At 47.6% G+C, this 16,610-nt stretch overlaps 2 protein-coding genes across 6 annotated transcripts in view; one reads left to right on the top strand and one right to left on the bottom strand.

The window, feature by feature from the left end:
• LOC146810072 (endogenous retrovirus group PABLB member 1 Env polyprotein-like) overlaps positions 1 to 16,401 on the bottom strand; it is a 53,172-nt gene extending 36,771 nt beyond the window's left edge. The window contains exon 1 of the mRNA XM_085616986.1: positions 16,198 to 16,401. The gene's annotated coding sequence lies outside the window, so the exon portion shown is untranslated. The remainder of the gene's footprint in view (positions 1 to 16,197) is intronic.
• ITGB4 (integrin subunit beta 4) overlaps positions 15,166 to 16,610 on the top strand; it is a 261,824-nt gene continuing 260,379 nt past the window's right edge. For all 5 annotated transcript variants that reach the window (XM_085616984.1, XM_085616983.1, XM_085616982.1 and 2 more), the window contains exon 1: positions 15,166 to 15,891. In XM_085616984.1, coding sequence (XP_085473110.1) covers positions 15,851 to 15,891 — 41 coding nt within the window. In that variant the 5' untranslated portion in view covers positions 15,166 to 15,850. The remainder of the gene's footprint in view (positions 15,892 to 16,610) is intronic.

Raw genomic sequence — 16,610 nt, 5'->3', positions numbered from 1 at the left:
CTGTTTCTGTCTATTTTTCTCTCTCATACGGTCTAGAGGATACATGTCAAAGACTTTAATTCAACCGATTCACCTTGGAGAGGACTTAAAAAATCGAATTGTCTGACTTGCTAGACCTTAGTTTCAATTTATAGTTCTCTTTTTCTGACTTTTCAACCAGGGGGAGTTTTGAGTCAGTCGGTGAGGGAATGCAGGGCTGGACGTTTAAATCCGATGGTAGTCCATGAAATTTCTTGATATGACTCGAGTGTAACCACCCCTTGCGACCCTCAATCTTCACGGCTGTCCTTGTGGTGAGAAGAACGAGCTTGGGTGACTGCCAACGAGGCTCCAGCGGGCTCCTCCTGTCGAAATTTCTCACAAGCACTAGGTCGCCTGGAACCACGTCATGGGGCTTCACCTCAGTGTTATCGGGAAAAGCTGCAGCTACCTGTGAACGACAAGATTGTAGTGCAGACATCAAGGAAGCCAGGTAATCTGTCAGCATATTACAATCAACATCAGTTATTTTACGAGGTATAGGCGTCCCCCACATATTTGGTGGCCTACCGAAGACCACCTCGTACGGGGATAGCCCTGTGCGAGAATGTGCTACCATTCTCATGTAAAATAGTGCAACCGGTAAGGCTACTATCCAGTCGACACCTTTCTCTCACAGTGGAATTTCCATTGATAGCCTAACAAGAGTGAAATGTGCTTCATTAGCTCGGATGAGAACGGCTGGCCATTATCTGAGTACACGATACGGGGCAAACCATACCGTGGGAAGAATTCACGAACTAATTGTTTGGCAGTAGTCGGGGCAGTGTAATCTGAGACGGGATACGCCTCTGTCCAACGGGAAAGAGCGCATACAACTACGAGGACATATTTGAATCCTCGACATCGTTCCATCTGGATATAATCCATCTGGAGGACTTCAAAAGGGTGATCGGGAGGTTGGAATCCACCCTGTTCTACAGGTACGCCTTTACCTGGATTGAACTGACAACAAATCATACAAGTTCGGACTTTCTGTTTGGCTGCAGCTCGTAAGTGTTTGTTGAACCAAATGTGTTGAATACTGTCTAACATGGCTTTTTCTCCTAGATGTGCTGGACTATGTATTGTGTTAATGATAACTTGAACCATTGAGTCGGGGAGAAACCAGATAGATTTTCCCTTCGTCATCCATCCCTGATCGGTTTGGATCCCTCCTAATTCAGTCCATTTCTTTATTTCCTCTGGTGTAGCATGTGTCTGTATGTCAATTACATCAAGAGCGGGATCCTTAACTGTCATGCAGTGTGTCGGCGTTGGAACTATTGTCTTTGTCAAGTCAGTTGCATGAGTCTGATTCTGTGCTGTTTGCTTAGCTGTTCGGTCTGCTAGGTCGTTACCCTGGGAAATAATATCGGTGACTTTTGTATGGGCTTTGCACTTCATGATAGATATTGAAGTAGGTAGATGTATTGCATCTAATAGAGCTTGAATGAGGGGACCATGTTGAATGTTGGCACCGTGAGAAGTCAAATAACCTCTCTCTCGCCAAAGGACTCCGAAGTCGTGTACGACTCCGAAAGCATAACGTGAATCTGTGTATATATTAACTTTTCTTTTCTTGGCTTGAATACAGGCTTATGTCAGAGCAATAAGCTCTGCTGCTTGAGCTGATAAGGTATCGATACAATTTGTTTCAATGACTTCGGTGTCTGTCGTGACTGCATAGGCGGCCACTAACTTTCCTGTACTTGTTCTCATACATGAACCATCTACATAAAGTGTCAGGTCTGGATCTGGTAATGGGACATCTGTCAAATCTTGTCTGGGTTTCGTCGTAATAGTAATGACTTCAATACAATCATGTGTCAGTAGGTCTGTTCCACTTAATGGCAAAAGTGTGGCAGGATTTAATGTACTACAACGTCTGATTTCTATGTGTGGCTGAAACAATGTGAGTTCGTAACCTGTCAGTCGTGCTATAGTCAAGTGTTGTGTCTGTGTCCGGTTCAAGAGAACCTCTACTGCGTGTGGTACTTGTACTGTCAATTGATGTCCTAATACTATGGCATCACTTTGTCTGATCGCTAGAGCTGTCGCTGCAACTGATTTCAGACACGCAGGAAGAGCCTGAGCTACGGGATCTAATGTGCTAGAAAAGTAAGCACACGGCGTGTGTGATCCTGCTTGTTCCTGCGTGAGTACTGACAAAGCAGTACCTTCACGTTCTGTAACAAAGAGTGTAAAAGGCTTACTGTAACATGGTGTCGCTAAAACAGGTGCTTGGCATAAAGCTTTCTTTAAGTCTTCAAAAGCTTGTGTATGTTCTGGAGTTCAAGGGAGGACAGTCGATGTCGCTGCCTCCTGGGTTGTCAACTGAATGAGTGGTTTAGCTAAAAATGCATATTGGGGGATCCACTGCCTGCAGTACGAAGTGAGGCCTATGAAGGCCCGTACCTCCTTTTGTGTCTTGGGTGGTGGCATGTTTACAATTAACTGGATACGATCAGGTGTGAGCTGTCTCCCCCATTTGGACAGCAAGTGCCCTAGGTACACAACTTGCTGGGCACAAAATTGCAGCTTCGAAGGGGACACCTTGTGCCCCTTGTCGGCTAGGAAATGTAAAACCGTCAGTGATGCTTTTTCACATTCGGGTTCGCTTCGGGCGGTGATCAGCAGATCATCGACATACTGAAGCAGTGCAGTGTTAGCAGGCATGTGGATACTGTCAAGTTGTCTTTTCAGTGCTTGGCTGTAGATGCTAGGACTTTCTGTAAATCCTTGAGGTGTGCGTGCGAATTTAAAACTACGTCCGTTTAAACTGAATCCGAACAAATATTGACTTTCCGGATCTATTGGGACGCTGAAGAAGGCGTTCTTGAGGTCAATTACAGTAAAGAACGTTGCCTCTGAATCAATAGCTGTCAGTAATGAAGAGATATCTGGGACCACGGGATATTGTGGTACAATACATTTATTTAATTCTCGCAGATCAATAACTAATCGATATACTGGGGGCGCTTTTGGATCAGTTCGTTTAAGAATCGGAATAATCGGAGAATTACATATATTGGAGTCGGTTTCTACAACCACTCCTTGTGCAATGAGCTCGTCAATGATTTGCAGTAAAGCCACTACAGCATCTGGTGGTAACTTGTATTGTCGCATTCGTGGTAGTACCACTCCTGTTTTGAGTGTGACTCGATATGGTGTAATGTGCATACAACCTACATCAGTGGGGCCTTGCGCCCATAAATGTGCAGGTAGATTCTGTAACCGGTGATCCATGTCTCTAGACACGTAGTGACCTTTAAAGTCACGCAAAAATAGTCGTACTCCGTCCGGAGAACAACATATTATAGCTCCTAGGGCTTTCAATGTTTTAATACCTAACAAGTTTTCTGGGCATGATTTCGTAAGCAATAGATCTGTAGTCCGTGTTAATGGACCGACTGTAAATGCAAGTGGTTGCGATACTTCGTTAATAGTGGGCTTTCCTGAAAAACCAAGGGAAATATTCTGTGAGCCTGAGAGGGGTGCCCCTGGAACTTCATCGTGACTTATAGTTGTTCTGCTTGCCCCGGTATCGAGTAGAAACTTTCTGTCTTTCCCTAATACTTGACTCTGCACATAGGGACCCTCTTGATCTACAGGAACCTCAATAAGGGATAAGCCAACTTCCCTCTCCAGGCTATTTCATGTGTAGCGCTGATACTCTGGATAGTCATTTTGTGCATACTGGTACATCTGTTGTGTCGTGTTCTGTGTTGCAGCAATAGGCTGTGGCTGTTGTTGTGGTACGGTCTGTTGTGCAGCTTGCATAGGCTGTATATTCTGAGGTACTTGTTGTTGGATCTGATCCTGTCTAGGCGGACGTGGTCTCTCCTTAGTTTTACCCGTGGAGATATTATGTTTCAGAACTGCACAATCGTTTATATAATGGCCTGGCTGTTTACAATAGTTGCATGTCCCTTTAACGGGAACCGCTGAATTACTGGACTGTGTTGCACCCTTTTTATGACTGTCAGCTGGAACTGACTGAGCGACAAGCATTTTCATTTTCGTGTCTTTCATACGCCTTGTTTCGTGTTCTTGTTCTTCTCTAATTCTATTCTGGTGATACTGCAACATTTGTAACATTTGCGAAGGAGTGTTAGCTTGCCAAGTGCTCTCAACTTTCAATACTCTGTTTTTAACCTGTGGCAGGGAATTCTCGACTAGTTTTGTTACAAAAAGGTGTGGATATGACTCACTATTTGCTTTCAGGCCGCTATTAATACCAAAACATTTTTCAAATCGGGAATAAAAATCACTAGTGTCTTCATCGGGTTTCTGTTTACAGGCTGAGATTGCTCCCCAATCTTCCTTTTTCGTAGTTAACAAACGTGGCAAGACTTGTACCAATAGACCTGGTAATGCTTTTGTTTTGCCCCCAAGCCCTACGCCTGCAGTTCTGCTATTTTCTTCAGTTTCCAATGCGGTCCAATCAATCTTTTGGTCTCCCACCTCCCATTCTTTTTCCTTGAGTTTCTCATAAATACCGGCAGGCAATAATACTTTCAATATTTTCATAATGTCAGGATAGGTATAATCACCCATGAGTAACATGTCCTTTAGTTCACGGTGAAAACCTGCTGGATCTTTGTCATGGCTGGGCACTAATTTTTTCATTTCCAATAGTTCTATTTTGGTTATGGGCGTGTACACAAACACGCGTCTAAACGTATTGTCATCATTTCTGACTGGGTGTACTTCGCGTAAGGGGTTCTGTCTGTCTATGTGATACGTTTTTCTTTCCACGGTGGGAACTGAAACATGTTCTGGGCATACGAAGACAATGTACTGATGTCGATATTCTAGAATTTCTTTAATTAAATCAGTACCTGAACCTCTCCATTTATTCGTGAGTAATTCTATCAGTATATCAGGTAGGGGACAGGATCGGAGTGTTGGCTTCTATACAATATAAGGAGGTGTTGTATCATGTATATACCAGCTAAACGCTGTTCGTCTGGGGTAAGATTCGGAAACGTGTGTGCTAGCGCATCATCACTGTATTTTTCAGAGCTGTCAGCCCATTGTACTGCTGACCTGGCTAATTCTTGTTCGTCCATAGAATCGAGCATATGATATCCCCTTCGGTCTCGGAGTAATTTATCAGCAGCCTGGAATAGGTGTTCAGGGGACCTCGTATTTAACATAGGGGCTTGAAAATTTCTGTTACATTCTGGACGTATCGGACGTATTGGATCATTAAAGTATCTGGTATTGTTAAAAGATCTTCCCCTACCTACATAAGCTATCGTTTCTAATTGTCCCGTGGACATTTCTGATTCTTCCTCCTCCTCTCCCTCTGATTCAGTTTTGTCTGCCTCTAATCTTATTTTATGTATTCGTTCTATTTCTTTGCAGATCTTTCGGCACATAGCTACTATACACTTCTGTTTATCATGTTTCCCTTCTGATATATTCTGACCCCATCTGGTAAGCACTTGCATTTCATCCTGATCTACCTCAGGCCTATCTCTGTTTCTGATCAAGCAGTTTATGAGGAAGCTTAACAGCAGTTTCTGTATATCTACTTTCTGGTATTCCATGGCTTTGTCAATACTTTCAGGGCCTTGCCCTGATTGGACAAAGTGATATATATCGTCCAGATGAGCAACCATTCCTGGTAGTGTCATTAAATATGTGGACGCTCGTCGTATACGTAGTGATGACAGCAGCATTCTGTCATTTTTACCGGGCACTGGATCATATCTACAATCCACAAGATGTTCCTTAAACATATTGGATCTTGCTGTTTGAGGTGTACGTTGGTGTGCTAAATCTCTAAAGGACAATTTATTTCCTTGCGGTGGCGTGGAAAAAATCGCTGTCGCACCTCCTGTCGCACCTTCTGAGGTGCTAGGTGCGAAAGGATTGGTTGAATGTAAGGTAGAGACGGTAGATGTAGGAAAAGTGGTAGGAACAGATGAAACTGTTGGAATGTGAGGAGGAGTTTGTTGTTGCGGAGTTGAGGGCGGATGATCTTGGGGTTGAGCACCATCGACAGGTGGTGTGTGTGGTGGAACATTAACATATTCGGGAGCTACATCGTCTAAATAGGAAGAGAGGAAAATGTCTTTTGCGGTCTTGGGATGTACTTTAATCGGGAGTAACGGAGGTGGCAGATCTTTCGGTATTTCCGGAGTGGCCTTAGGTAAACCTTCGGCCAGAAGAGGATACATACCATTCATAAGAGTGTTTCGTTGTCTGTCTACTTGTTCTGATTTTACTCGGGTACCTTCGTCAATTAATATGTTTTCTCGGGCTTTTTCTGAATCTTCCCTACTTTTCTCTTCCTTTCTGAGCGCTTTTTCTGTGCGCCTATGCGATTCTTTACGCCATAGTTCAATGGCATCTTTCTGTGACTGTCTGGCTTACTTTTTCCATAATGCTTCTTCTATTCTCATGATGCAATCTGCATCCCATGTTCCGGCAGCGGGCCATCTCTGACTCTCTGCTAAATCCTTGGTGTAGTCCACCCATAGATCAAGATATAATACGGCATCTAGGCCATGTTTATGGTACATAAAGTACCCTGGAGTGTCCCTAGGTGGGATAGGAACAGCTTCCTCGAGTATCCCTTTTCTAGTTTTTATCTGTCTTAATTTCGAAAATAACGGCATCTTGAACCTTGTTACTTAATTCTTACTTGGTTTTTGAACACAATAATTACAATAAACACAATAATGAAGATCGAACAATCACTCATACCACGACATTTAAAACATATTAAAACATTTTAGAACGAACAATAATTATTAGAATAAAACTAGTTAACTGCATAATACTAAATATACTATATGTGCTGCTAAACAGCACAGATACACTGCTAACACAGTGCAGACCAGGTCTGTGTACCCAGACCCGTCTTGACCGGCACAAACTAATGTGCACGTCTAGATGCGTCCCCAGCAACGGTACTCACCGGGAAGCACGGAACGGAAGGCCTCGGAAGTCTGGACTGGACTAGACCAAACTGGACTGGACTCGACTCGTGACTTAGATACTTCGGAACTTCGGAATCTGGTGGGCCTCTGTATACCTCGGATCTTGCTCTCTCAGCTAGGCTCTGGTCGGGATTCTCCGCACTCCTCACCGCCTCGTCTGGGTGTTGATCGCAGCCTCAGTCGCCCCCGTTGGCCTGAGGGAGATACAGGAAATCCTGCGGGTACGCGTAATTGTCCGTCCGGCTGTGGCAGGAGACCGGGTCTGCAACGCACCTCCGGCGCGTGGGGTGTGAGAGGTGTCCCTATTCGGGCGCCAATTATGTGGTAAATTTAAATTACCTGTACTATTTTTATGCGGTAAAATTCGATAAGAATAACTCAGTAAAATAAGAGGCAGAATCCGTGGTATTCGAGGGTATAATAGGGTATTTATTCCTTACAAAGGAATGATGGTTCGAACCAGGCAATCGAGTTCCGTCACCACGAAGGTTCAGGAAGGGATCAGCAATACATTATTGACAAGTAATAGTATATATATGAAATGCATTACATTAAGACAGATGCAGGAGGCGTAACAGCTGATAATACAGATAAAAATATACATACGTAATGAAAAAGGCGTTATATAGGCGTGCATAGAGGCGTATACTAAAAACGTCATTATGATGGTGACACAAATGGGTGGATCCATAAAAGAATCCTGCAAAGTCAGCAAAAATACATGGCAGAAATGCGCGCGCAGCCGCATGACGTGTGATTGACGTGTAACTAGAGGGTGAAGGGAACTTGACATTTAGCCCTACATGTGGAGACAGAAGTCTGGGGTGTCAGGACAACCTAGTCCTAAATCATATCTAATATCTTGTGTTTAAGGAACTATATTATCTAGAAGGAAAGGTCTTCTCGGACAGATCCTATTCTATACTGACTGCTAGTGCGTGTACAAGCGTCTAAGTGTCTACATGAGATGCGAGGGGGCATGGGCCTACCATGGTAACGAGAGTCATGAATTACTTGCACGGAGACAGTAAGGCCGGGCCCTTTGCTCTGCAGCTAGAGGGATGTTTACCTAAGCTACTTGGACAGGAATGTATTTCTTGAGGAACGGAGCAGATAACTTGAAGGCTGAATACAGTTTTTTTGGCAGGCAACAGGCCGGGCTAGGCACCGTTAGCCGCGCAGGAAGTAAGACAAAGTTCATGGATACAGATGCAGGTCCAGGCTGGAGCATTCAGAGGCAGAAGCAGGAAAAGGCTTGATGGCAGAATTCAGGGCCTACCTTGCCAGAGCTGGAAAACGTGAAAAGTATACCATATAAAGACGGTGGCAAGGCATACTTAGGAACGGAATATCTGGCCCATTCATGGCAGATATGAAAGAGTACATATTAACGTTGGACACAATTGTATTTGCGTCTTCATAGCTTGAAGTGGAGGGAACATACATGTACTTGTAGCATGTACATGGAGCCGTTGGGGTCTAGATAGGGGACACAATTGACCATAAAAATTCATATTTCCTCACACTGGGCGACGCTGGCGAAACAAGGGGGGCTGTGGAACAGTTTATTCAGTGGACGTTTCCGAACAAAGGGTCAAGGTCCTGGGCCCAGGCCCACCTGTCAGCAGTAACACATTTCACCAAGTTAATCACAGATCAGGATCCCACTACCCCGTACTACATCAAAGCAGCGATGAAGGGCTGGAGGCGCTCAGAGGGGGTAAAAGAGGATAACCGGAGACCCATAGACTTCAGCAGATTGGCTTTACTCATGGATGCGCCGATAAAAATAGTAAAGGACACATATGAATTGAATCTGTTTGAAGCAGCCTTTGTGACTGCATTCTTTGGGGCATTTTGGGTTAGCGAGCTAGTGGCCCTGACTAGGACAGGCCCTGTGGGGCACTGCCTTCAAGCAGCAGATGTCAGGTCCGGTGTGGCGCAGGTAGAACTGCCACCGAGAAGGTCGAAAACTGACCAGATGGGCAAAGTGGCAATAGTAAGGCTGGAGTGCATCAGGGACCCCAAATACTGCGCGGTATGCTGCCGGCTAACCTACATGGCATCACGTCCGGCGGGGGAGGGCCCCCTGCTCACGCATAGAGATGGGAACCTCCTAAGTAAATTCCAGTTCTCAGCAGTGATGCGCCTGGCCCTGGGTAGAACGGAACTCCCGCCGGCTTCCTTCGCCTCTCATTCATTTAGGATTGGGGCAGCGACCACAGCAGCCCAGTTAGGATGTCAGAGGCAGTGATCAATGCCATCGGCAGGTGGAGGTCCAAGGCATACAGGACCTACGTGAAACCCCAGCTGCTGTAGGCAAAGCCGGCAACACACACACACGGGAAGGGAGCGCTCGGGGGGTATGACCACAGGAGTGCAAGTTTGCCTGACATTCGCCCGACATTGTGATTATTGCCTCAGCAGGACTGCGACACCCCCGGCTAGTATGTGTGTAGGGTCACACATTTGTTTTCTGGATGAAGTCATGGGGGCAGTGGGGAGGCCACAGGCAGAGAAGTGGGTCGGTCAACACTTGCGTCCGGTGGTGGGGTCGCCTGGGGATGAGATGGGATCAACTTCCAGCAGTGTCCACAGAGCTACAGGCAGACACAGCCTGGCACCCTGACGTGTTGATAATTCATCTGGGTGGGAACGACTTAGCCCGGCTGGGGAGAAAAGAAATTCTCCTCGCCATCCAGGTGGACCTAACAGAGGCGGCACAGTGCTTCAGGAGCATTGTCATCATATGGTCCAAGCTGATTAGCAGGTCAGTGTGGCGAGGGGCAGAGCCGCATAAGGCGGTCGAGAACTAAAAGGAAACTGAATACTGTGTGAGCAAATTTTGCAGGACCTATTGCTGGGAGAGCGTTAGGCATGGCCTCATCCACCCAGGCCGCCTGGAGCTCTACGGGTGGGACGTGGTTCACCTGTCAGAGGAAGGGATGCTTTTATTCTGGAGCAACCTGTGGGGTCGAATGGTTTTAGCAGGCTGCACCTAACAAAAGACGAAGAAAGAAAACTGACAGCACAGGGGGGAGCCGAAGAAAGACGTGAACCTTCCTGGCGGCGTGGGGGATAAGAGAGGTACATTTGGTTGGTTATGGTGGCACACCAACAGGGAGGTGTGTAGAAGGAGGGCCGCTCACTTTGGGATGCCTTATGGCAGGGTGAGAAGGCCTGACAAAAGGGGTAGCAAACGGAGACTGTGCTTGCAGCCCAGACCCCTCCAGACGGCAGGGCACAAAAAGAGACTACCAAGGTAGCAAGTTGGGGCCTAACTACCGGGAGAGGCCAGCCCCCAAATGCAAAGTGGCGTGGAAACCAAAAGAACAATGTTTGACCCAGAAAGTGGCAAGGAAGGAGATACTCCTGCATAACAGCAGAATAATGAACTGTCAGGGTGATTTATGAATCTATGATGTGCAAATGAGTTATGACAAACAGGTGATTTATGACCCACAAATAATTTATGGCAAACGATTTATGACCAACACTGCAGAATGATTTATGACACCAGTTATGACTGTGAATGACCCAAATGATTTATGACATATGATTTATGATGAACAAAATGATTTATGACACCCAATATTATTGTTCCTGATAATGATTTATGACCCTGGCCCTAAAAGTCTGTCCAGGGGATTGCAAAAATAAGAGTATGTATATAAGGTTAATAAAAACTGTGGCCAACAACGACCACAAAACTACACGAGTGTTGGCTGTCCTTTGGTGTTACATATGGTAAAAGGTCGCATGCCATCCTGGAATGGGAACAGTGCGGGTGTTATGGGTAAAAAGCATGTGTTCCCAGTGGATGTAGGAGGTAGGGTGAGCACATGTGTCTGTTATTCCTTCCTGCCTGTGCACAGTCATCAATTTCGGGGTCCTGTATGCGCCCATGGGTTTATAAAATCCAGAGGTTAGGTTCTTTCAACCTGCAGGCCGTCCTGGAAGTTCCCACACCTTCCCCAGAGATGTTGATTGTAGATAGGATGTGGTGGCTCTTGGGCAGAAGGAGGAATATCCTTTTGTTTACTTCACTCTGGAGAAAGCACTGGAAGATTGCTGGTCCTCCCCTCAGGGGTGGTTTTATAGTCAGGAGTCGGGAATGCCTTTTCCTACCCATCGTAGCTGAGACTTCTGTTCCATGTCAGGGCAGGCTCAGCTCCCACCCTATTCCTGCTGCATTTGGATGATGAAGGATGTGGGAGGTACCATTTTTGATCTACTAAAAATGTCATAGACTTTCACAAAACAGCTTCAGAGATGGTCTTCTGAAAATCACATCAACACCTGACAAATCTGATAGGAGGAGCCCCTCAAAATTTGAAAAGAACAGAGAACTGGGAGCCATGGCCCTTTATTGGCCAGTGCTGTGCCCTGCACAGTAGCGTGGGAGACGAGACATCTGTATGGCAGAGCTGTGATCTTTGAGTGCCAGCCTCTTTTTCATGGGAGGGACAAATCTGAATCAGGGCGTGCAACGAGAGCTGGCGACGGCCTGGAAGGAGCAGGAACTGCCTGCTGGATCCAGGGGACTGTTGGACAAAATTCCTGATCATGAGTTTGGCGGTCTCATCCTAAAGAAGCTGGGACTTTACTAGACGGGCCCGGGGGTACTGCAGACCGATATCAACAGGGCGGTTTCTGAGTAAGCTTGTTGAGAAATCACGTTTTTCGGAGATCTCTGCCTTTCTTCAAAATACAGCCTTCCTACAGAAAACGGGATTCCATCCTGGAAGAGGCGCAAAATATTCATTGATTGGTAGCTGCGACTTTCTCCAGAATACCGTAGGATAGATTCTAACAGAGTTACCGCTCTCATGTTGACCTCTCATCAGTTTGTGATAGTTTTGAACTCCAACTCCAGTGAGTAAGTGAACAAGAATTGCTGGGTCATCCGTGGGAGAGGACCAACCTTCATGAAATCCAAACTCAGACAATCAGGGGAACACCCTCGGGCAAGGCCTGGCCCTCCCCTTGATAAGTCACCCCTTTTAAAAGGCCGGTATTGGTGAGAGCTGTTTCTCTACAGAGTCTTGAGTGCTCTGGAATTCTCTGCCAAAGAGAACAGGGATCATCAGCAATCACCCAAAATGTAGGAAATCAGTTAAAGACACTGCTCTTCCCTAGCACATGATTCGCCTGTCTCAGGCTACAAGATGTGTAGGTTTGTATACTCGACCGGCGGGCCTGTCTCCCTGGAACCGTGCTTTCTTCTTGAGGGGCCTGTGCCCTCTCTCCTCATTCAAGACACCAAAACATACAACTCCACCAGCACTCCTGCAGCCCTACATAGCAAATGAAGCAGCTGCCACCCAGAAAGCGCTTTAGGGCCGGTCAGGGGAAGCACGGCGCTATGCAAACTCTACTCATAAAAGACCTGCCCCACATGCATGTTCATGAGAGCGGGAGGCAGAAGGGAAGTGTCTGCTTCTTAGAAAAACAAAAACACTCGTCTTCAGCGCTGTCCCCTTTTCAGCTGGCGAGGAGGAAGGAGGCCGGCCCCGTGGGACTGATGCGCAGAAATGTGTATTTGGCTGTGATTGGCCACGTTGCCGAGCTTGACGCCTGCCGAAGACAGGGTACATCCTAAACAGTCGCTGTGCCATGATATTTAATGTATGGCTGCGGGATGTTTCTGCATATCTTGAAAATAGTCTATTGGGCGATGCATAAATAAAGCGGGCTGTGGCGAAAGAACAGCGTTGCTCTGGGTTCAGTGCGGTGCAAAACAGAGAAGAGTTTTTAAGTAAGTCGCAGTAACATTTGAGGAAACATCTACTGCTGACCCTGGTTCTGGGACGGACTCTCAGCTGCTCGTGGCCTGTCCTGGCTGTGGCGGGCCGGGACTGGGCTTCCCATGGTCAGCGGGTCTTCTACCGAGCCGTCCACAGCAGCCGGGGCTGGTCGTGCTATCGCTGGCCACTGGTGTCCACTCACTCCTCTACCCCGCTAGTGTAGGGGGAAACAGTGCCCAATCTGGAGCTGCGGCGCTCAGCGAAATTCCCGGCTCATTCCCAACAAACAGTGCGCGCCTCAGTTCTTCATGAAACTGAGCGCAATAGCCAATTGCTTTTAATGAGAGAAAGGAGTGCATTCGGGGAATAACTCGAGGCGAAATGGCATTGCTGACTTTAGAGAAAGGAAAACATTTTAAAAAGGATGTTTGGTAGCAACAATTCGCGCTATTTGCTTTTGTGTAATTACGCAAAATTGCGGCAGAATTGTGCGTAATTACACAGGATGCAAATCCTTCATTTAGCCCTATGTTTTTATACAAAATGTATCCTTGCGTCAATTTTCAATGCAACGACGCATTTTGTGCTAACAAATCGTGCAAAAACAATAGCACCACTACCAACAGCGGCTCGCTTTCTGTTCGCGAGCGTTAGCTGTACATTTTTACAGTGAATGGGGCGTCTGTGGTAAATTTGTACCGTGAATGGCTCATAGTTATGCGACGTGGTGACATTTTGAGAATTTCAGATAAAACAACTGTACCTAAACGCTCCGGAAATTACGCGGTTTCCGCCTGCGTAATGGGGGGTGTTGAAACCTCCGACTCTGACGAATTATTGGCCTTAGCTACTAGCTTTAACAAGCATAGGCATAACCAGTTGGCCAGGCCTTACAATGGGTTGAACACACCATGATAAAGGAAATCCAAGCTCATTAATGTGACACGAACCTGTTCACAGGCATTAAAATAAAACAATCGCAGCACCACCATTCAAGCGACGAGTATCAAGGACGTACACGTTTCTGTTGGAGCCCATTTTCACTTTAAATCAATATGTCTCCTGAAGACCTCTATTGACTTCTCAAAAACCAATGTCTCGTCCATCGTGTGGGATAGTACCTGCCACTGCCTCTTAGGCAAAACCACTGGAATTATGTTATTCTGCGGCTCCAGCGTTTTCTACACAATTATGGCTTTGTCACATTTGCCACACAATGCATCATTTGCTGCATAATTTGCAGATGTTACCCCAATAATATTTGTTTCCAGCCCAAATTGATCTTAAGTTACTAATATGTGGTGATGCGTTGCCATGCAGTGGGCAGCCCTTTGCCATTGTGATCAGCTTTCAATGCGTGTTGCTGTATTTCAGTGCTTGACTGTTACTAATGAGGTGTTAATGCGGTATTACTGTCAAAATGCGCTGCATCACACCTCATAATTTGCCTTTTCGTGGAGCATAATTTAGTCAGCCTTGTCACATATTTTGATCCTGGCCTGTCGCATAATTCCAGTGGACCTATTCTTAGGCGATGATCTATGTCATTTGCCAGTGTGTGTAGTTCGTCCTTCCTAGAAAGACTTATGGTTGTGAGGTCTGTACATAGTGCTCGCTGTGAAATAATTCGCTTTCAGGCGCTTGGTTGGGGTATTAAGGATGTGTATTAGGAGCTGGTTAAAGGTGCTGACCCAGACCATTCTAATCTGAATTTCTTCTCAAAAGTGTTAAACACCTTACACTGGCACTTCACCCACCCCTTGCCCCTCCAGTGGAGACTTTCGACGACTACTGTGCGGCTGTAGCGCCGGTACTGAGGGCTGCAGCGACCCAGACACAATGGCTATCTACATCTCTCGTGAAGGCGAGGAAGTTTGCGGGGAAACGGACCCCGAAGGAGAATCGCAAAAGCAACACAGAAGCAAGTGAATGTCAGTGCCAGAATACCGCCTGCGCCAGGGAGCCCCCACACTGGAGACCAGAAACAATGCCATGGTCTTTGGACTCTACCCGGTGGCCTTGGGTGGCCCTCCTGGGTGGGGCCTCCTGCTCGGCATTGTCCGGTTCAGAAGACAGGGGGCTCCTGGGAGGGGGCGCTGTGCCCTCTACCCTAAGGTTCATCCTTGCCACTCCCTCGGAGGTCCCTCCCTGGCACCGTAAGCCTCGGTCCCTCCTTGGCACTCCCACACCGAGGTCCGTCTCTGTCACTCGCAGCAGCGGTCCCTCCCTGCGGTCACTCTCCGGGTAGGTCCTTGCACGCCCAGCGGGGGTTCCTGAGTGGCACTCCAAGACCAAGTTCCATTCTTGCCGCTCCAAGCCGAGGTGACTCTCTGGCACTCGCGGCCGCTGTCCCTCCCTGTGCGCACCCTTGATAGCTCCTGCCACTCCCTCTACCCCAGGTCCCTCCTTGGTACGCTCAGCCAGTGTTCTGCCTCTCCAGTGCTGTCCGAAGTCGGGTGTGAGATGTACGGCAACCCTGCCCTTTTTTAGCTCACAACACTCTGCATTGTGGTACTTGCAGTTTTCCTATCACACTCCCGCTCGGGCGTGCTGTGTCCTGCCCATGCCTGCCTCGGTTCCTGGAGCGCAGGAGCCCGCTCCCTGCCCACTGCTGCATGGTGAGGGTGTGGTGAGGAGGTGGGGTGTGGGGGAGTGAGCGCTGCTCTGGAGGCCGAGCTTGCGAGGCCCTTCCTGCCTGTGCAGGTATGCGGAGCTCCCAGACATCTCTCTCCCGAGAACTGTTTACCAGCTGTGACTCACGGACCACTCACCTGAGCGCGCCTTAAAGACGGCGTGCCCTCTGCGGGGCGCAGTCTGCCACCTGAACACCCATCGGCGGACGCCTAGACCCACACCGTGCCACCCAGGCACCCTCGCGGAGTGACTGGCGACACCCGGTGCTGTGCCACCCGGACACCCATCGCCACCAGCCTGGCAGCGCACTCGGTCCCACCTGTCGACGCCCACCCGGTAGAGCGGAGAGAAGAGAAGTCTATACTACTGTACAGGAAGCTGTACCCCCTGGGGAGGGTGTGCCAGGGGTCGGACCCGCGGACAGGATATACCTCGAGCAGCGGGCACTGTGCCCTACTTTGTTCGTTGCCACACAAGGGTGTTGTGCTTTTTTGGATGTGTTCGGCTGAGTCTACTTTTACTGGGGCATCGAAGAGGTAGGTGAACTTAAGATAACATAGCACCGCATGTAGCATAACAAAGCAGCACATATACAGTATAATACAACACTCTACGGCATATAACAATACAATACAACACATAACATGACACACCACAGTACCAGGCATAACGCTGCATAAGGTATATAATAACAGCACATGGAAACATAGAGCAAAACACATCACAGCATATATAACATAACACAACTCGCAACAACATATAACTGCACAATGCAGCACAGCCTATATAACAGAGCATAACACACTACAGCGCAACTCATGATATAACGTAGAACTACGTACGGCATAGCAAAACATAAGCGCGTGGCACCCCTGACCGCCGGGGTCATGGATTCTTCTCGTCTTTACCGCTTCTAGCTCGTGCATACCCTTCCAGGTCTCCTGCTTTACCCTCGTAGCGCCCACCTGCTACCCCCGTGTGCCCACACGCTGGCTCGCGGCTTGAAGCGCTGTTGCGTGTTGTTTGTTGGGCTTCCCAGGTTTTCTGCCGCTGGGTTACTGATTTATAGACGGTTATGAATTAGTTTTGGCTGGACGCGATAGAAGCAAGTTAATGTTGAGCTTGTGAGTAAAACAAAAAACCTGTAAAGTTTACTGTCGTGCCCCGGCGACGGCGCCGGGACAGCCAGGCCGTCATGTTTACTGGGAGCGGCTGTCAGGCGCCCCCCTCCGCCCCTCCACGGGCACAATAGAAG

Source organism: Triturus cristatus, chromosome 7 (assembly GCF_964204655.1).
Source record: "Triturus cristatus chromosome 7, aTriCri1.1, whole genome shotgun sequence".
NCBI classification, from domain to species: Eukaryota; Metazoa; Chordata; class Amphibia; order Caudata; family Salamandridae; genus Triturus; species Triturus cristatus.
This window is presented reverse-complemented; position numbering and strand designations above follow the sequence as displayed.